The 21,658-nt window shown below is 41.5% G+C and overlaps 1 protein-coding gene across 1 annotated transcript in view; it reads left to right on the top strand.

Annotated features, from left to right (window-relative positions):
- atp1a2a (ATPase Na+/K+ transporting subunit alpha 2a) overlaps positions 1–21,658 on the top strand; it is a 350,773-nt gene that overhangs the window by 186,779 nt on the left and 142,336 nt on the right. Inside the window, exon 12 of the mRNA XM_055151513.1 lies at positions 19,741–19,817. Coding sequence (XP_055007488.1) covers positions 19,741–19,817 — 77 coding nt within the window. The remainder of the gene's footprint in view (positions 1–19,740; positions 19,818–21,658) is intronic.

Genomic DNA, 21,658 nt, shown 5'->3' with positions numbered 1-21,658 from the left:
CCTAATAGTTTTTTTGGTGGTTTTCAGATTCTAGAATGATGATGTCGTGCAAGAGCCAGATTTTGATATTAATTATATTGTACTTTACCAAGAAATATCAGAAAGGTAAATTCACAAATATGGAACCTGTTAATTTCTATTACTAACTAGACCCTGTACTACAACAAACATGTGCAGTTGAACAATACTCATTTTAACTCCCCCATCTGTGTTAAATAACATTGGCCTATAGAATGTGGTGATGTCATGTGTAATTGATGACATTGTACTTTCCCATGAAATATCCATATTCACAAATGTTGAACCTGGTGTTTTCTATTATTGTCTAAACCCAAGAACTCGCTGTATTACAACATCATTTAGCATTTTAACAATATTCATTTTAGCCGCTCCTCATTTGTATTCATTAACATCGGCGTATAGAATGTTGTGATCGTCTGAAGCCCGGCCACGGATGGAGCTGAGTCTTATTGCAGATGCAGAGCGCACGAGCACATGTTGAGTTAGCGTTTCATGCGGTGAGGACGATTCCCTCGGAGCTTTGGAACATTTAATAACCTGAATCTGCATATTTATTTAGACTGAGTAAATATTAGGACGAGGCTAAGAGACTGCACACGCCGCGGGGACGGGGCTGTTTCTGATCCTCTCGGTCTGAGCCTTTACCTCCTGTACTCGCGCATCACTCATTATTTCAATCAAACTAATCAGTAAACAGGCTAACGACGCTATTGTTTTTGCTCATGTGGAATATGAGCAAAATCTGAAATATCTACACTACTTCATATTGGATTTCAAGGTGTATTAAGTAACTTTTCTGATTAGATTTTTTAAATTTTCTTCAATTAAATGGGCTGTATTGCAAATATAGATGAATTCTTAATGTCAGCTGCTTGTTTCCATGGAAATGGAGAGATAGAAAAGACAAAGTTGTTTCCTCGTCACAAACAGACCTGGAGTTGTGTTTTGTTTCATTCACACATGTTTAACACAAACCCTGCAGATTTAAACTGAGTTCTTTTCTCAAACTGAAAACATTTTATTCCATCTTGTGATGTCATGTGGTAATACAAGAAGTGCTCCACTGTATTTTCAAACTCCACACACCTTCACTAGAATCATTTGGATCATTTCAGACCTGGAATTGCCAGTCTGCTGAACTAAAGGTAAAAGGCTGTTCACATGAAAAGTACCTCTACATGACATCACAAGGTGGAACAGACACACTTTGAGCCTTGAGAATGTAGACAGACTAATAAGTGGAGTTAATGTGATTGACTAAGATTAAGGAGCTGGACTACGCCTAAACCTCCTCTCCAGCCAATGACAGCTTATCTCAACCACGCCTTCAATTACCCAGAAGCCCTATTTATACAGCCTATCCCGACAACACCGTCTGCGTCAGCGCTCTCAGCTCCCATGCATGGGTCATCTTTAAGGAAGGAGGGTTCCGAATCAGCCTGGTGACCATTTTGGATTGGAGACAAAGCCCCCACCCTGAGTCTCCCCCCCAGCCCTCACATCTATCCACCATCAATACACTCTACAATCTTTATCGTATTGCATCGTTGTGACTAGGGATGGGCATTCGATGAAATTTTCTTAATCAATCGTCGGAAGAATTAACGATCGATTATCGAATTAATCATTAACATTTTTATATTAAAATGATCATCATTATTATTACTATCTGCACTACTAATCTGCATAAATAAAATAAACTTTATGACATATAAACCGTAATGACTCTAGAGCCACATCAGCCCGTTTGACATTATAATGTGTTTAATTCAGTTTTGTGCAACTCTCACAGAAACAAAACTTAAAACCACATCGCTAATTTGCAGAAACTAAGTGAAGAAAAAAAACATTTCTTGTGCACTGATGCGGTTCAACTTCTGTCAGATTAAAGGACATGACTCAGTTGGAATACAGGTTAGTGCGACCAGATTTGCATTTGTCAAAACCAGGACACCGTACGGGGGGAGGGAGGTGAGGCCTCGTGATCGACATTGTGCTGCTCTCACCTGGTAAAGCTTTTTCTCACTGAACACTGAAACATATGTGCTGCTTTATACACTGTGCACATGGCCTCACACTTGTCCCGACGGGAACGGAAAGCGTGGAATTTTTGTACAAATCATCGTTAAATACGCATTTGCGCTTCGGCACGTTGCAGACTGACCCACTGTTTGTGTCTCGCTCCTTCTGATGCAGAGACACATGTACGGACCCTGTTTGTCCCCGGACACAGACGTTTGGTCACCCTACGCTACGCACAGCAACCTACATTCGGTTTGTCGATAAAAAATGAACGTAATCGATGAAATTCTTAACATTAATATATCGGAAGACCAAATGAACCTCACTGGAGTAACATGACTCAAAGCTCACAAGAGTCAGTTTTGTGTAATGTAAGACTTTGAATGCCTTGCTATGAAACATTCCAGGCAAAGGCACTGTATCCATGGAGACAAACAGGTGATCAAGCCTAAACCAGAAAAGTGACATATCTACAACATGATTAAAGCTGAAATAAAGAAAGACAATTATTGAAATTAGATCAGAAATAGAATTTTGTCTTATGAGCATCAACATTTTGAAGTTAAGCCACTGTCACTTGTGCATATTTTATTACATTTTACTTATTTATTTATTTTGGGGTGGGTGGGAAATTGTTCTAAATTTGTTCAAAGTGCCAAGATTTTTTATTTTTATTTTTTTTTAATGTTTTGGCATATTATTCCAGGCCGTATTTTCACCCCACATCACCTCTCCTCGCGTTCGTTTCCGCTCTGACCTGTTTTGATGGCCTAGTTTTTGGTGGAAAAGTACCATTGGCTTCATGCTGTCTCCATTTTGGACACATCTGTAGAGCTAAGTGCACACGCCTTTGCCTTTTAGTGCTTTGGACGGCTACGGTGGCCCTTTGGGGACACTCTGTGAAATTGTCAAAGTGTGCTATAAAAATATCCAAACTATGGGAAATGTATTGAAAAATGGTTGTTTTAGAGAACTGCAAAATTGGAATATGAGAAGGCTGTAATAAAAATGATTAAAGAGGGACTATTTGACTTCTATGGGAACATTTAAATCACCATCTTAACTTTTATTGTTTTGAAAATGCTATAATCCCTGTCAAACAATGTACCGAGTCACCTATTTCTTTTATTTCTCTTTGCGCTTAGTCATTCAGATCGATCACATCCCGCTAATGAAAGTACTGCACATCGAGTCAGGTTTGTGAAGTTGTAGTGTATAGTTTCGTATCGTGCTTTTGATTGCAGACGTCTTTGAACACATTTATGGTAGAGGTTTGTAGTAACATGTTGTGATTAGAATAGGAAAGAAATTCACATTTTTGTCAGTATTGAAATTATAGACTTGGGTCCTTTATCTCTTCTTCTTCCTCTACCTTCTCCTCTTCCTTCTCTTCGTCTTCTGAATTAAATACAATAGTTCATAATTAAAATGTTCTCCTTTGAGTTTACATGGAAATAATAATTCCGAAATGTCTTTATATACCATATTTTCTGGGCTATTAGGCGCTCTGGATTATAAGACGCACTGTCATTAAATGGTCTATTTTCAAACTTTTTTTCACAAATAAACCGCACTGACTTTAAAGGAAACACAACAGTTGGATGGGTCAGTGGGACTTAGTTTGGTGCGTTCACGGTGACTCTGGGCTTTGTTCAGTTGTGGTGTGTAGGGAGGGTGCTGTCTGGGACCAACGGATTGTCGGCGTGTTCACAGTGACTGAGTTGTTCAGTTGTAGCTCAGAGTGGCACATTGGACTCGCTGTTATGACCCAGAAAAATTATGTCCCAACATATTTATAAAATGACACGGAAACCAAATTAAAGTTAGTTTATTTTCCTTTGTGTAAAGATGTTTTAAACCCAAAAAAGAAACCCTACCTGTGCCCAAACCAAGAAAGTAACAACAGAAAGGTGGACCTGATGAGCCGGCCAAAACAGAACAAAAGGCAACACCGGGCCAACCCTATACAGGGCCGTAGGAGCCGGTGCCAGCACCCGTAAAGACAACAACAACCTAAACCCAACAGAAAAGCGAAAACAGGACAGCCGGTCCCACCAGGTCAAAACAAAAGGCTAACAGCTAACAACAGCTACCAAAACGAAGGAGCAGGGGAGCCAGCAGGGCGGCTCCCAGCGCGAGGCGTGTGTGCTCTGGTACCTGCGGCGGCGGCGGACGAGGAGGAGGAGAGAGCGAGAGAGAGAGAGGCGGTGCCGGGCTCACGCATTTAAGGCCTCCTGCCGGAAATGAGGACAAAAAATCTACAAAAACATAATTAACTTACAACAACAAAACTAGGCAGAAATGCTTACCAAAAATATCCATCCATCCATCCATTTTCGTCCGCTTATCCGGGGCCGGGTCGCGGGGGCAGCAGCCTAAGCAGGGACTCCCAGACTTCCTTCACCCCAGACACGTCCTCCAGCTCCTCCAGGGGGACCCCGAGGCGTTCCCAGGCCAGCCGAGAGACATAGTCCCTCCAGCGTGTCCTGGGTCTTCCCCGGGGCCTCCTCCCGGTGGGACATGCCCGGAACACCTCCCGAGGGAGGCGTCCAGGAGACATCCGGAACAGATGCCCGAGCCACCTCAACTGGCTCCTCTCGACGTGGAGGAGCAGCGGCTCTACTCCGAGCTCCTTCCGTGTGACTGAGCTCCTCACCCTATCTCTAAGGGAGCGCCCAGCCACCCTGCGGAGGAAACTCATTTCGAGCGCTTGTATCTGCGATCTCGTCCTTTCGGTCACTACCCAGAGCTCATGACCATAGGTGAGAGTAGGAACGAAGACTGACCGGTAAATCGAGAGCTTCGCCTTTCGGCTCAGCTCCCTCTTCACCACAACGGTCCGATACAGCGACCGCATCACTGCCGAAGCTGCACCGATCCGCCTGTCAATCTCCCGTTCCGTCCTCCCCTCACTCGTGAACAAGACCCCGAGATACTTGAACTCCTCCTCCACATACCAAAAATATAAACAATAAAAAGAAAACAGGGAAAACCCAAAAAGTGCACAAACGTAACACTCGCCTTTTCAGTTAGTTCCTCCATTCTGTTCCTCGTCAGCGTGGAGTGATGAGTGTGTCTGTGGGTGTTTTTTGCTGTGTGGTCGCTGTCTGCTCCGTGTGTGTTTGCGTGCGCTGCAGGTGGTGCGGCTTTGTAGTTTACTGAAGTGGCGCTGGGAACCCGAGTGGATTCGTGTATAGGGTACTCTGGATTGCGGGGCACGCGGTCATTTTTTGATGGGGTTGCAGGCTTAAGAGTGCGCCCTATAGTGTGGAAAATATGGTAATTCTGCTCAGTGTCTGGAGGTGGGGAACAGTTCTTATTGGACAGGGACACCAACGTATTTGCGTCGACCTGAAAAAAAAACACACAATTTAGCTGCTACCGGTTTTCCTGTCATCTTAGTTTGTTGTTACGCCACAAACACGATCCAAGGCAAGAGTGTCAGAGAAGGAAGGAAGAAGTCAGACTGAGTCAACGGCTGCTCTACCTCAGCCCACTCCCACATCCCGCTCACAAATCCAAAGAGACGTGGATGAAAGTCTGAAGAGAGGACTGGTGGAGCCAGATCATCCTTTTTGTATCAGAAGGGCGACACAACAAGCATGCGCTGAATGACTGGAATTATTTTGAAGTAGTAGTAAATGTTTACATCAGGGGTCATCAAACTCCGGCCCTCGATGCCCCTTTTACTGGCCCCCCAGCCCCTCTGCCCCCCTCCACTTGACCTGGCCCTGTGAGACAATCCTCAAAAGTTGTCATGGCCTGTTTTTTTTTTTAATTACTTTTTGGCAAATAATAACACGTCTGCATCTTGTATTTTGTTGATTTTTTTTTTTTTCGATTAATGATCTTTATGTGAAGAATATTTATATTTAAATGATTATATGACATATTTTTGCCACTGAATTGACAAGCCCTAGATCAAACAGTGAGAGTCACACGTGCAGAGTTCTGTAGTGCAGTTAAGGACAGAAAAATGACTCATGTTAAAGTACGAACAGTTGCCAAGTTTTCAAAGAACAGTGGACGACCGATTATTTTTTTTTGTTCAGTGTAAGGACCGAGCAGTTTGATATGTAAAGAAAGCATGTCGGTTTTCAAAGAATATAATCTGCGTCATCAGGGTCATACAGTTCTGTTCTACAGCCGAGCCAACCCCAGCCCCCATCACGGTCAGGAGCCATAATATGGCCCCCAGAGAATGACACTTGCTTTACATGCTCGAGAAATAAATTAATTCGACTTTAAAATAATAAACCACCCACTTAATTCGGAATTAAGTGTAATTCTGAATAATCATTTTCATTAGGAATTAAGTGTTTACATGGTCTTAAAGCAGAATTAATTTGTATTCAGAATTAAATCTCTCATGTAAACGTGACAACTGCGTTCAAATGGAGCTCTCTGGAGTCTAACAGAGCCTCAAACAGGGTAGTGCCTACAGTTAGCAGCAATGGGGAATGTTGATGACTAGGGGTGGGCGATATCTCGATATATTTAAAATATCGAGATATTTTTTTAACTCAGTATGAATTCTGACATATCGTATATATCGATATAATGTTTATATTCAATTCAGATTTCGCCACTTCGCTTTTTTGCCTTCTCTGTCGTCTTCCGTGCCCCCGCCTCCTGATTTTTCTCGCTTGTGTCTCATTCACTACCTCTGTAAATGCCGAAAGTTGGTGCCAGTGAAAAGCTTCTAGCGCCACAAAAATTTTCCACCATTTACAGACAAGACCATCAGCAGCACATCCTCATATTCCACTGAGTCGTGTCCTTTAGTCCGAAAGAAGTTGAAAAGCATTAGCGGCACAAGGAGAGCGCGGTTTATGCAAATTAGCCATGCTCTTTTAAGTTTCGCTTCTGTAAAACGTAAACACACGTGCACAAAACTGCATTAAACATATTATAATGTCAAACGGGCTGATGTGGCTCAAGAGTCGTTATGCTTTATTTGTTGTAAAGTTTATTTATGCAGAAGATTTTAATCAATAATCTGTTGCAGTGTCACTTGTACAATAGTGTTTGGAAACGTTGGGTTTGATCTGCAGTGGATTGTGAGAAACCTCACAGCTCCTTACTGCTGGATAATAACATGGATCTATGAAAATAAGGAACATCGTGAGCTTCCTCTGCTAAAGGAGCTCATGGTTCTGGTTCTGGTCTGGATAACAGAGTTAATACAAAGATGAGCTTGAGTTGAGTTGTTTTATTTATGAATGAAAAGAAGGAAATATGTAATCAGGGCTTTTTTTGTAATTTTAAATGTTCCTATATGAACTGCCGACCTCTTACACTTCAATAAAAAAAAAGACCTTGTGGAATTTGGCAGATTTGTTTTTGCAGTTTTAAATTTTAGCGGGTTATTTTTTTCCTGTACAGAGATCGAGATGTATATCGTATATCGAGATCTATTTTCTGATCCATATCGCCCAGCCCTATTGACGACATCACCTGCAAACTATCAGTGCGTAGGAGGTAATGTAAATGTAAAAGACCTTTCTAATCATGTTGTATTTTTAGCTTTAACCATTTATTTCACCTGAAGACACACACATCTCTGCTCTTCTCTGTGGGCTGGGAACATATGGCTGGACTTGGCAGCTTGTATCTCTACCTCAGATATTCCACAAAGAAACAGGGCAAATTCAACTTTTCAAAAACAATTCTCTCCACAACTGTTCCTCAGAGTGGCCGTTTTTTTTTTTGTTTTTTTTTGGCGGTGTTACAGGTTCATGCATATTCATTTTAACCTTTCTCATCCTGCATTATTCTCGCTTTTGTTTTATACGCTTCCTGCTTAGAATTCTGCCTTTGTCTGGCTTCAAACTACCAAAGCACTAAAACTCCACGTTGTAAACTCGCACAGAGCTACACCTAGTCCCAATAAATCCCATTTTTATAGTTTATGGCAGTCTGTTTGTTGATGGCGTGACAGACGAACACAAAAAGTAGAATTTAATGGAGAAAAGTTAGCATCAATTACGAGGCGTCGCTAAAGGGATTGACTTAAACTGCTAACTTTGAAACTATAAAAGGTTGCTAAGCCATACTGGTTTGCTCATGGGCATATGGGCAATTAGAGGAAGCAGAGGGGAGTTGAACCGTGCACTTTCACGCCTTGCTTATCCCATCTGGAGATCTGACTTGGTGACAACACGTAGCGCACCTGTTTTGAAAACGGAACGCTACGAGCAAAAGCAAAAAGGCGATTTTACAGATCTGACTGTAGAGCGTGCACGTGAGAGGATTGTACACGTGAGAGGAGCGTGCATGTGAGAGGAGCGTGCACGTGAGAAGAGTGTGTATGTGAGAAGAGTGTGTATGTGACAGGAATGTACATGTGACAGGCTTGTGCGTGCATGTGACAGGAGTGTACATGTGAGGAGAGCGTGCACGTGAGAGGAGTGTGCATGTCACAGGACTGTACATGTGAGAGGAGTGTGCACGTGATAGAAGTGTGTATGTGAGAGGAGCGTGCACATGACAGGAGTGTATATGTGACAGAAGCGTGTATGTGAGAGGAGCGTGCATGTGACAGAAGCGTGCATGTGAGAGGAGTGTGTATGTGAGAAGAGTGTACATGTAAGTGGAGCGTGCATGTGAGAGGAGTGTGTATGTGAGAGGAGTGTGCACGTGACAGGAGTGTGTATGTGAGAAGAGTGTACATGTAAGAAGAGTGTGCATGTGAGAGGAGTGTGCATGTGAGAAAAGCGTGTGTGAGAGAAGAGCGTACATGTAAGAGGAGCGTGCAAGTGAGAGGAGTGTGTATGTGAGAGGAGTGTGCATGTGAGAGGAGTGTGTATGTGAGAGGAGTGTGTATGTGAGAGGAGTGTGTATGTGAGAGGAGTGTGTATGTGAGAGGAGTGTGTATGTGAGAGGAGTGTGCATGTGAGAGGAGTGTGCATGTGAGAGGAGCGTGCATGTGAGAGGAGTGTGTACGTGACAGGAAGAATGTGCATGTGAGAAGAGCGTGCACGTGACAGGAGTGTGCACATGACATGAGTATGTATGTGAGAGGAGCGTGCATGTGACAGAAGTGCGTATGTGACAGGAGCATGCACGCAACAAGAGCGTGCATGTGACAAGAGCGTGCACATGACAGGACTGTACATGTGAGAGCACTGTGCACGTGAGATGAGTGTTTACGTGAGAGGAGCGTGCATGTGGGAGGAGCGTGCATGTGGGAGGAGCGTGCATGTGGGAGGAGTGTGCATGTGAGAAGAGCGTGCAAGTGGATAGAATTGTAATACTTTTTATTGCTATTTTCATTAATTATGAAAATATGAAAAATCGACTCCATAAATACAAAGAGAGAATCTTTGCAGTGTGTTTGTCGTCTGTGTACTTGTGAAGTTGTTTCAAGTGAACGTGTTCTAGCAGGAGGATTCTGTCATAATAATCATACATTAGTTTTATTTAGCAGACGCTCAAAGTCACTTTCCAGTTTATTATTCATATTTTTAAACCCGCTGGTGGTGAGATAGTATCGTGGTCACAGACTGACGGAAGCGAGGCTGCCAATCTGTACCATCAGTCCCTCTGTCCACCCCCAGCACACACGCTCACACCACTTTCACACGAGGCAATGTGGGTGTCTTGCCTAAGGACACAACAGCAGTTTTCTCTTGATATTTGTGAGTTCACAAACTCTCGAGAATCCATCTTGGACCCCGCTGGTGCGATTGGACCCAGCTACTGGTTGGCGCACCAATCACAGAGCAGCACTGAAGTCTGGCAAACCAAAACAAACATGGCAGCGCTGACAAATGTACTTCAGACTATTTTAGAGGAAATACAGACTCTTTAGTTTGTGAAAAATGTGCAGACGGGAAATGGCTTGTGTATTTGTGGACAGGGAGGATGTCTGTGCTTTTCTGTTGCCTGGATTTAACTAAGTTCATTATTTCTTTGACCAATCAGATTCAAATATTCATCATGATGTTCTGCCTTTTCTTGAACGTGTAGAACTCAGTCCAGAGTGACACACACGAGTCTAATGAGAGCAGGTTCAAGCAGTCCACAGGCAGAGGGGGAAGTGCTCTTGTGGTGAGAGGTTCTGGTCTGAATGGTACAGGAGCGTGCACGTGAGAGGACAGAGCATGTGAAAAGAGAGCGCACGTCACAGGAGCGTGCACGTGAAGAGGAGGAGGAGGAGGGGGGAAGGTGGAGGTGTGAAAGAATGAACGCTCCGTCAGCTGAGAATACAAATGTTCTGTGCGGAGCTCTCCGTCATGTCCGACTCAATACAAGGCTTTTGTTTTTAAAAAGTGAGAAGAGAAAAATGACAAATGAGCCGAGCCGCTTCAAATACAAGAGTGTTGGACAGAGAGACGTTTAAACGCATTATTATTCTTATTACAGACCATACGGGGGAAGCAGTCACTGTGCATTTGAATGGTCGCCTTTTGTTGTGTTGACAAGATGTTTGGACAGCCACCGCAAAAAGACCATATATTATCCTCCTTTTCTTCACACACACAAACACACAGAACAAACATACATGCACACACACACACATCACAAACACACACACAGATTAGTTTCTATGCCATTATATTGACTTACATTCATTTCCTGGAGACAGTTCCAAACTTTAACTATCGTACCGTTTCTCAGATTTTTTTTTGTGCAATTTTGCATGCTTTTTTTTTTTTTTCTTTTTTTACAGCGTATGAATGCGTATTGTGTATTACAGGCGGGTAGTAATTACACACGGGTGGGTCAGGACTAAACCAGATCTAAACCAGGACTAATCTTGGACTTAAGAGAGAGAACGCCGAGCAGTTTGTCCGCAAAGCACGATCGGGCAATTGCCGCGTTTAACTCCATGAGGTACAGAGCTGAGCCGGTCTATTCTCCTGCATCCTGTTTCAGTTCTGGTTTAGTCCTGGATTAGTCCTAGATCAGTCCTGGGTTAGTCCTGGTTTAGTCTTGGTTCAGTCTGTGGCGTAGGCAGCGCAAAAGTTTGATATTATCTCGGGTTAACGGGCAGGTGCGGTCCTGTACTGCGCGGGTGTGGTGTTGTACTGGGGGTCTCCAAAAATGGACCCGTGCAGGACTCTGCGCTGTTGGGCTCCATTATGGAATAAATGAAACTTCAGTTTGTTACATAAAAAAGGAGGAAAATAACACAAGGACGACAGCAGCAACAAGTTTTAAGAAGGAAGTAAAAAAGGGTTGCACCTGTCCTGTCTGAGAAAAGTGTATCAAGTGTATGCTGCTTTACACCCTTAACACAGATATAATAATTGTAAAATATAAAGTTGACTACTTCGTGGATTTCACCTATCGCGGGTTATTTTTAGAACGTAACCCCCGCGATAAACGAGGGACACTGTCCTCTCACCTCACAACCTGTGCACATGGACTCCCACTTGTCCCGACCGGGATGGAAAACAGAGAATTTCTTGTCCAAGTCATTGTTAAATGCGCATTTGTTCTTCGGTACGTTGCAGACTGACCAACTGTTTGTGTCTCGCTCTTTCTGAGTCACAGACGCTACGAGAGATGCTCAGTTTAATGCCCCCAATGAACAGTAATGAAAACCCGGACATTTTCATCACTTTATAAAAAAAACCTGGACGCCCAGGACAGGACGCAAAATACGAACATGTCCGGGGAAAAAGGGACGTTTGGTCACCCTATTTTAACCCATAACAGAACTTCTAATCTAATATGAAAGGATTGACGACGCAAGTATTTTTGGTCCTCATAATGAAAGCAGGTTCCTCTAAAATGTGTGTTCAGATTTTATTCTGCATAATGTGATATATCCACTTAAAACACTGGACTAAACCTGGACTAGAACAGGACCAAAGTAGGTCTTACCACCACTGAGTGAGGAGTGAATGAATAATGAACTGTAAAGTCTCTTTGAGTGTCCTGAAAAGTGCTGTATAAAACTGATCTAGGACAGGACAACACACTAAGTACAATACACACCAATACAATACAAATACATACAACTCCACAGCAGGCAAAGTGTAATGGTTGTGTGTTTTTAAGAGTGTGTATGCATGAGTAAGTGTGAGGTTTTAGCATCAGTAAATATAAATGACTCATTGTGTGTAGTGTTTCATAGATTCTAACAGTGTATTACTGGAGAGATCAGCTCAAAGTTGAGAATAATGACAAGTCTGGAGATAATAAGAGCACAGATGTCAGTGTGTGCAGCTACAAGCGGAAGAGGAAGAGGAGTCGGAACCTTGTTATGAGTTGTTCAGATTGGTGTTTAAGCCTCCCAATTATTCATGTACCTCAAAAGCCTTTCCTTAAATGACAGTGTAAGAAAATGCATTTTAATTTAATTTTTTTTTTCCCCCCAATGTGCAGTTGTGTATGTGTGCCTAAAAAACACTTTAAAAACAGTGTGGTGCATTAAAAAATTTGAGATTTGGGTGCATGAGGAGTGGGATAGATCCTTCTTTAGCCAGATTTGATTTTAGTTTTTTTTTTTAATTGATTTATTATTGTTTTTATTTGTTGACTGATTTACTTAAATAATTTGTTATTATTTTATATAGTTTTGTAATTCATTTCTTTATGCAGTTTACAGGGTTTATTAATATTCCTCATCCCATCCCCATCAGCTCTAGCCTGTTTCATCAGCCGGTTTCAATTTGTGGAAACCGTCTGAACTCGCAGCGTTAGAATTCGTTCGCTCGATGGTAATGCGCCGCTAACGGGGTAACTGATATATTAAGCTTTTCCCAAATCCTGTAAGAAGTAGATCAATAACGTCTTTCCTCTTGATAAAATTCACCAAACATTCTATTTGTTCCAGCTTTAAATCCTCGATCTTGGGAATCGTTGCCAACACAGAATATATGGCTCGTCCCTGATTGGCTGATGCCTGGACTCACACTTCTGAGGTTTTTGCGAACTGTCTAGTGTATTCTGATTCTTGACCTAGTCGCAGGAGAGAAATGAAAATCAGCTCCCCAAGACCAACAAATCCCCATGATTTATGTCTGTTTTATGCATGTAAGATAATGTGATTTGTAGGGAGAAGTGGAAAAAAATGGAAGTTGATGTTTCAGTAGTTTGTAGAAAGAACATGAGTGGAGTCCAGACAGAGATCAACGATTGATTACTGGTATTTTGGAGAGATTCGGTTGGGATATGATCCATGAGTAGTTTAGTGCAATGTGTAATGTTTACGTGTTTCCTGGTTTTCCAATTCATGAGGATAGTCTTCTTGGCAATGACCAGAAGTATTTTTAAATAACTAAGAAGTATTTGTCTTTGGGACCGAGAATGTTGAGCTGAGAAATGTCGCTGAGTAAGCAGAGGGAGAGGCGTAATGGGATGTGACTGCCCATGAACGTGGACAGAGATGTTAGAACCTTTTTCCAGAACAGTGGGTGGGTGTGCAGTGCCAGAGGGCGTGGATGGAAGTGTCGGAGATGTTAGGAGTGCAGGTCGTACATGTGTTCCGCTCAGAATATCATTTAAACAACCTGTGACCAGTGCAGTGGGTTCTGTGTAGGGATGGGCATGATTAGTCAATTCATCGATAATTGATCATTAAGAATTTCATCGATCACGTTCATTTTAATCGACAAATCAAATGTAGGTTTCTGTGCATAGCGTAGGGCGATCAAATGTCCGTGTCCAGGGACAAACAGGGGTCCGTACATTAGAGATGCGCGGATTGCGGTGACAGCCGCGGTGTCCGTGGCTAAACCGCGGGTCGGGCGGATGACGTGACGAAGAATAATATTTTAATTAAATTTGAGTGGGTGGAGGTTTAACTACTCAAATAAAAAATATATATATATTACAGCCTATATTGTTAAGTGTTATGAGATATGCATCTTTACTCCTATGTGCAATGTTTAGAGTGGCGTGTGGCGTGTGGTATGTGGCGTGTGGCGTGACTGAGTGACTGTGTGCGCACCCCCGAGGCACGCGCTTCTTGAATGGGCCCGCGGAGCGTACGGGTGTCTATGTTTTACTCTATGTGAGATGAATGGTAGGAAAGCGACGGAAGCGAGTCAGGAAGCAATTGCCCTGTTATTTAGTGCATCTCTGCAAATAAAGCCACGATTCTTGAGCATCGAACTGGCGCGTTTATTGAGCCCACGCGCTCACGGTGAGGCTCCGAACAGGGAGTTAAAGCCTGAGCAACGAGCGGCGTTTTGTTACAGACAATTAAGAATGCGAACATGTACGTTGAGCAAATTTTGGAATGAATGAGCTATAAAGTTTGCATTTTTATCGAGGCTCTTTAGTTTGTTATAAGATTGTTCTAAAATCTAAAATCAATGGGCAGATGGCGGGCGAGCGCGGTTTTGAAAATTGGTCAAAATCTTGGGTGCAAATGGACAGCGGGCGGATGATGAGTTTTGTGTTGCGGTTGCGGATGAAAAAATAGCCCATCCACGCATCTCTACCGTACAGTACATGTGTCTCTCTGCACTCAGAGCGAGCAGACACAGACAGTCAGTCAGTCTGCAACATGCCGAAGCGTAAATGCGTATTTAATAATGACTTGTACAAGGAATTCCACGCTTTCCGTTCCAATCGGGACAAGTGTGAGGCCATGTGCACAGTGTACAAACAGCACATATGTTTCGGTGTCCTGTGGGAAAAAGCTCATCAGGACACCGAAAACATGAAAAAGCTTTGCCAGGTGAGAGTAGCACAATGTCGATGACGAGTCCCCACCTCCCGTCCACAAATCTGGTCACACTAACCTGTATTCCACTGAGTCATGTCTTTTAATCCAACAGAAGTTGAACCACATCAGTGCAAACGAGCTGATTTTTTCTTCTCTTAGTTTATGCAAATTAGCGATGTGGTTTTAAGTTTTGTTTCTGTGAGAGTTGCACAAAGCTGAATTAAACACATTATAATGTCAAACGGCTGATGTGGCTCTAGAGTCGTTACGGTTTATATGTCGTAAAGTTGAATTTATTTATGCAGATTAGTAGTGCAGATAGTAATAATAATGATGATCATTTTAATATAATTGATCGTTAATTCTCCCAACGATCGATTAAGAAAATTGAATCGAATGCCCATCCCTAGTTCTGTGACTGAATTCGTTGGAGGTTCGTGTTGTTGGTCATGGAGCAGATATTCTGGGGGTGATTGATAAGTCTTGCCTCCATTTGTGTGATGGGATTGAGACGAGATGAGATTTGTCTGACAGTGAAATTAATCTGTCAAGTTTTTTAGTTGAGGTAATATTAATTAATTCTGACACCACTGGAGGAAGTTGTAGATTGATAGAGATACTCGACTTGATTGCTGATTTAACTCGTAGGTATTCTAGAAACTGTTTGCTCCCATTGCCATACCCCTGGACCAGAGTCGGAAATGAAAAGAGTTTAATTGTTGTAGAAAATGTGGTGTAAATGAGTGATGTCTTTTTCTGTCCGTGTGTTGAAATGTACAGTCTTGTTATTGCTGGTGAAGTCTGGGTTATTCCAGAGTTGGGTGAAACCAGATAGAGCCAAGTTAGACTTTATAAAAGTTTGTAAAACAGACATGTCCAAACAACCAAATGTGGCCCTCAGACAAATTTTTCTTGGCCCTCAGGCTTTCCAGGTGAATTGGCCCAAATTACTTTGCATCAATTAAAAAAATAAACTTTTTACTGAATGTTTTTTGAAAATCTACCTTGATAAAGCAAATATTTAATATTTAGTGTGTGGTTTTAAGGATCTCAGCATGAATTAAGACTGATGGCTCATTCTAACTTGTTAAACATGCACATATTTCAATTATTCTCTGTATTCAGCACCAGTCTATGGCCCTCGATCAGCCTCTGCTTCATCTGTTTGTAGATATGTGGCCCTTGATGAAAAAAGTTTGGACACCCCTGTTGCAAAACTTCCGCCAGGCTGTCAGACAAGGGCTTAGGTATTCATAGAGACATGGGGACATGTCACAACCAATATTTGGGGAAGACAAAATATTTGCCATTTTATGTTAATAAACAAAAATATACATTTATTTTTTATTTTTAAGTTTATTATTTTTCCAAACCCAGCAGTATTAATTTAACACACTTTAGTTCACATTTTGTTTATTAGACATTCTGAGATGTGTTCAGTGATATGACGACAGGGTTAACCCTGCCGCTATTTCATTGTCTGCAACAGAGTGATGTCATCAGTGGAGCCTAAACTGGGGAAGCGGCAGGACAGTGTAGCACCCGAAGATGGCGGCTTGAGCAGGTGTGAGTGAAGACACTGCACCAAACTTTGAAAAACTTTTCAACAGGAACTTACTTGGCTTCATCTTCAATTAAACTTGCCTTATAATCTATCACCTCAAGTGCACCTCTCAAACAAAGCCCTGCTCATGCGCTGTTGACAGTCGGACTCTACTGGCAATATTCCAAGGAAAAATGTATGGACATGACCTCACAAATATCTCAACACCAACAAGCAAAGGGAAATCTGATACAAACTTCTACATCGCTGTTATCCACTAAAGCAACCTACAAATAAGTACAAGTAACCTGTCAGTTGGTTTCATGGGGTGAGGGTAATGTCCCCACCATAGACCGTATATATGACTGGACATAGCTAACGCTCTAGCTGCAGTGTGCCAAGTAAGAAGTTTACCACGAGACTCTTCCGGCTCCTTCTGACTCTGATCCAATTGACTTACATTAGGATCTTTGGGTCCGGTCAAGTGGTAATGGAGGGAAACAGGGGCAGATTTTGTACATTCAAATGTCTCTTATTCAGAAACTAGAGGGACTATTGAAATAAGTAAAGTATCAGAATGTAGGAAAGAGTTACACTCCAACAGGGTCAAGTTAAACCTGTGATATTCTTTCAAGTTGTTGACAAAAAATTTAAAAACTCATGTTGGTAACAGAGGGAATGAAATATGCAGCACTTTTTGGGCAATAAATCCAAACAGTGATAACTCTTGGTTCTCACTTCCATATCCTTAACAAACTGGTTTGAATATTTGCTTCATATAGTTTTCTACCATATGGTACAAGATTAGGTTGAAAAACCTCTTACTTTTTGAGTCATGAGATTTTTTATTAAGAAAGGTCATGGTAACGGAGGGAAAAGTAACGGAGGGAAAATTGTACAAACAAGTAGAAGGTGCAGGATTTTACATCATTTGTCGCTTTTTTCTTCAGAATACTTTAATATTACTTCAAAATGAAAGGAAACTATTTCTATAAAATATGTCTGTCCTTCCAAGCAAATTTTTTATATTTTAAATAAATAAAAAAAAAAAAAAATCATGTACCTTCATCAACAGTTCAAAGATGGAATAACACAAGATATGATGAAATACATCCATTTATTGACATGATTTGCAGGTCTTTGAAATTTGGGAAATAATTTTTGTTCCATGTTTCATACATGGTCTGTTTAAAACGTATGGAACTTTAGAACCAAAAATGGTACAGAAAAAAGGTCAACAGTTTCATAAACTAGAGTACATATGTATCTGTTCAATACATTTTTATATCAGATGCATTAACTTGAATTTTTGGCCTTGCTGTTTACTTCTGCTTGACCGGGCCCACAAGTAACCTATCAGTTGGTTTCATGGGGTGAGGGTAATGTTCCCACCATATACTGTATATATGAGTGGACATAGCTAATGCTCTAGTCGCCGTGTGCCAAATAGGAAGCGCACCAGGAGGTTCTTCCGGCTCCTTCTGACTCTGGCTCCAATTAACTTACATTAGGATTTTATCGTCCCTCTCTCTGTACCTGCTGCAGTGAAACTCGTCATTTTGGTCTGAAAATGTTCGTATTAACCCGCGACACATGATCCAGATTTTTTGTTTCACTATTTTGTCCGTCAAAAAAATCCTGTTCATAACATAGAGCCTGGCTCCAGATTCGCCCCTGTAACCGTGAACGCTGTGGGTGACGTCACACTCGCTTAGTTCACTTCTTTTATACAGTCCATGGTCCCCACCAAAGCTGAAACCAAATGTGCGCCCTTGCTGTCTGAGTAGAAGATATTGTTAAAGATTTGAAACAGGATTGCAGTTTTAGTGACTGACTGACAAAAGAGACGATTGAGGTGTTGTTGCATAAAAACTGCTCTAGCCAGATGTAGCCTGGTGATTTAGGGTGGGTCCATTTGATAATGTAATTGGTTTGCGATGGAGTATTGATAAAAGTTTGGAGCTGTGTGTCTCCTCGGTCTTTGGGTCTTTATAAAGTGCAGAGTTTGATGCGTGGGGTTTTATTCTTCCACTAGAATTTGGTAATTATTGAGTCTAATGAGGTGAACCAGGGAGTGGGTGGATGAGCTGGAATCACACTGAAGAGATTGATTTTATTTTATTATTTTCTTTTTTAATTTTTATTTTCAAATCCATTATTATTAAAGGTCCTGTATTACACAAAATGGACTTTTGTGAGCTCTTAGAATGTTGTTACCTTGTCAAAAAGAGATCTGGAGTTTGCGTTTTGTTTCATTCACACATGTTTAAGTAATTCTTTATGATGATGATGAGCTCAAAATGCTCTGTTCCACCTTGTGATGTCATGTAGTGGTAGTTTTAAAGTTAATAGCTCCTTTTTACCTTTAGTTCAGTAGAGATTGGCAATTCCAGAGCTGAAATCATCCAAATGATTCTAGTGAAGGTGTATGGAGTTTAAAAGACAGTGGAGCACTTCCTGTATTAACACATGACATCACAAGGTGGAACAGTGTGTTTTCTGTTTGAGAGAAGAATTCAGCCTAACTGTGCAGGGTTTGTGTGTTAAACATGTGTGAATGAAACAAAACAAAACACAATCTGTGACGAGGAAATGACATTAGAACACAGAAAACCGAAGATCAGAAAATATGGGCCCTTTAACCACATAAGCCAAGAGTGCCTTGCCCTTTGAATCCATGTATTATTCATTCATTTGTTTTTCAAAATAAGACCAAAAATAAGAAAAATAAATAAATAAATACATTTTCATTATTTGTCTCCAAAACCAAAATAAAAAAAAAAAAATCGATTTTGTGTTTCAATGAATAATGGAAAAAAATGGATAACGTCCATTTCCGTGACTTAAACTGTGATGCCAGACTTTTGCACCACATACAGACTGAACCAGGACAGAACCAGGACTAAAACAGCACTAAAACAGCACTAAAACAGGACTAAAATAGGACTAAAACAGGACTAAAACAGGTCTAAGATAGGTCTAAACCAGGACTAAATCAGGACTAAATCAGCACTGAACCAGTAGTGAGTGTTGGGATGGGCCTGGAGGTGCGCCCGTGTAGACTGTCGGGTGATCAGGGCTGAGACCGGGACCAGACCAGGGCTGAGACCAGGACCAGACTGGGACTCAGACTGGGACTCAGACTGGGACCAGACCAGCACCGAGACCAGGACTGAGACCAGTTTAGTCCTGGTTCAGCCCTGGTTTAGTCCTGGTTCTGTTCTGGTTTAGTCCTGGTTCTGTTCTGGTTTAGTCCTGGCTCAGTCCTGGGATCAGTCCCAGTATGAAGCGCGAAAAGTAGAGCATCACAGTTTAAATCACAGAAAAAGGGAATTGTCTGTTATCGTTTTTTTCATTTTGATTTTGGAGACAAATAATGAAGAAAATTGTTCTTGTTTTGTTTTCTTATTTTTGGTTTTATTTTGAAAAACGAATAAACAAATGATACACAGATACCTTTGGTAAATGTGAAATGTGTGTTTATAATCTGTGTGTAACACTGCTGTCTGTCTGTCTGTCTCCACAGCTCTCCATTCATCAGTGTGAGGAGAATCCTGGACACATTCTGGTCATGAAGGGGGCGCCAGAGAGGATCCTGGACAGGTGTGGCTCACTCACTTCACATCCACCCTGAGCACCATTCTTTAACAACCAAAGACATGTCCTACCAATTGATTTTTCAACTAAGCTCAAATAACGATTACATATCTTTGTGTCTGACCCAAATTGCACTTACAAGACTACACCTGCAGGGGGAGCTCATGTAAAAACAACTATTAATGCAGCAAAAGGACTAGGAAACAATGTATTTATATAAAGACAAATTAAACCTGTGAATGATGAATTTAATCTGCCTTAAACACCATGAAATAACAAATCTTCAGCTACCTCACTAGGGATGGGTATCATGAAGAATTTGCCGATACCATACATAGGCGACGATACGATACATACCTCTATACATAGACCACGATACGATACATACCTCCACACATAGGCCACGATACGATACATATCTCGATACATAAGCCACGATACGATAAATACCTCGATACATAGACCACGATACGATACCTACCTCGATACATAGGCCACGATACGATACATACATATATACTACGATAATATAGACCACGATACGATACATAACCTCTATACATAGGCCATACGATACGATACATATCTCGATACATAGATACCCACGATACGATATATACCTCGATACATAGGCCATTATACGATATATACCTCGATACATAGGCCACGATACGATATATACCTCGATACATAGGCCACGATACGATATATATACCTCGATATACATAGACCATACGATACGATACATACCTCGATACATAGGCCACGATACGATACATACCTCTATACATAGGACGATACGATACGATACATACCTCCAACACAGGACCACAATACGATACATACATACCTCGATACATAGGCCACGATACGATACATATCGATACATAGATATATAGGCCACGATACGATACAGACACATACGATACTCGATACATAGGCCACGATACGATACATATCTCGATACATAGGCCAGGATATGATACATATCTCGATGCACAGGCCACGATATGATACATATCTCTATACATAGGACACGATACGATACATACCTCCAACACAGACCACAATACGATACATATCTCGATACATAGGCCACGATACGATACATATCTCGATACAGTGCACTTTCGATTTGCTACAATTCAGTACAATATATTTCAAATCGATTCTATGCCATTCAGTAAAAAATAAAGGCTAAATCATGGCTTTGACACTAAATGTTTTTATTATTACCTGTGCAAAGTGAATATGAAACACATCTATTTTAATAATCAAAACTGAAAATTGTAGTGTTGTCACAAAATAATTTTGTAAAATATAGCAAAAAGATACTCTTGGCAATACAGCAGCCCACGAAATCTATACTGCATCATCAAATTAAATTATATGCTATACCGATATTTCAGTATTTTTGTACATCCCTATAACTCATTCACTTCCCCTATAAATCCTTAAAATAAGAAAATGATTAGCTGACCAGTGCAACTTTTGTCAGCCAAGGCCAGACTGGCGCCATCTAGTGCTTCCACGCAGTATAATTTCTCTCGACTAGCGACTAGGTCAGGAATCAGAATACACTAGCTGGTTTACAAGAACCCTGGAAGTTGTAGATGGTGCACTGGCCAATCAGTGAAGAGCTGTGAAGCCATGACGTCAAACTCGTCGTGTCTGTCTGTGTCCCTTTTGTGATACAGCACAACAGTAAAGAAAGCGTCGAGATGGATGTAGAGGAAGACAGACATTCTGCATTGGCAACAATTCCCGAGATCGAGGATTTAAAGCTGGAACGAGGAGAATGTTTGGTGAATTTTATCAAGGGGAAAGACGTTATTGCCCTTCTTCCT

Source organism: Boleophthalmus pectinirostris, unplaced genomic scaffold, assembly GCF_026225935.1.
Source record: "Boleophthalmus pectinirostris isolate CB_2022bp ecotype Guang Dong unplaced genomic scaffold, ASM2622593v1 HiC_scaffold_16, whole genome shotgun sequence".
Lineage (NCBI taxonomy): Eukaryota > Metazoa > Chordata > Actinopteri > Gobiiformes > Gobiidae > Boleophthalmus > Boleophthalmus pectinirostris.
The sequence above is the reverse complement of the archived record's forward strand: the minus strand, read 5'-3'. Positions and strand labels throughout refer to the sequence as shown.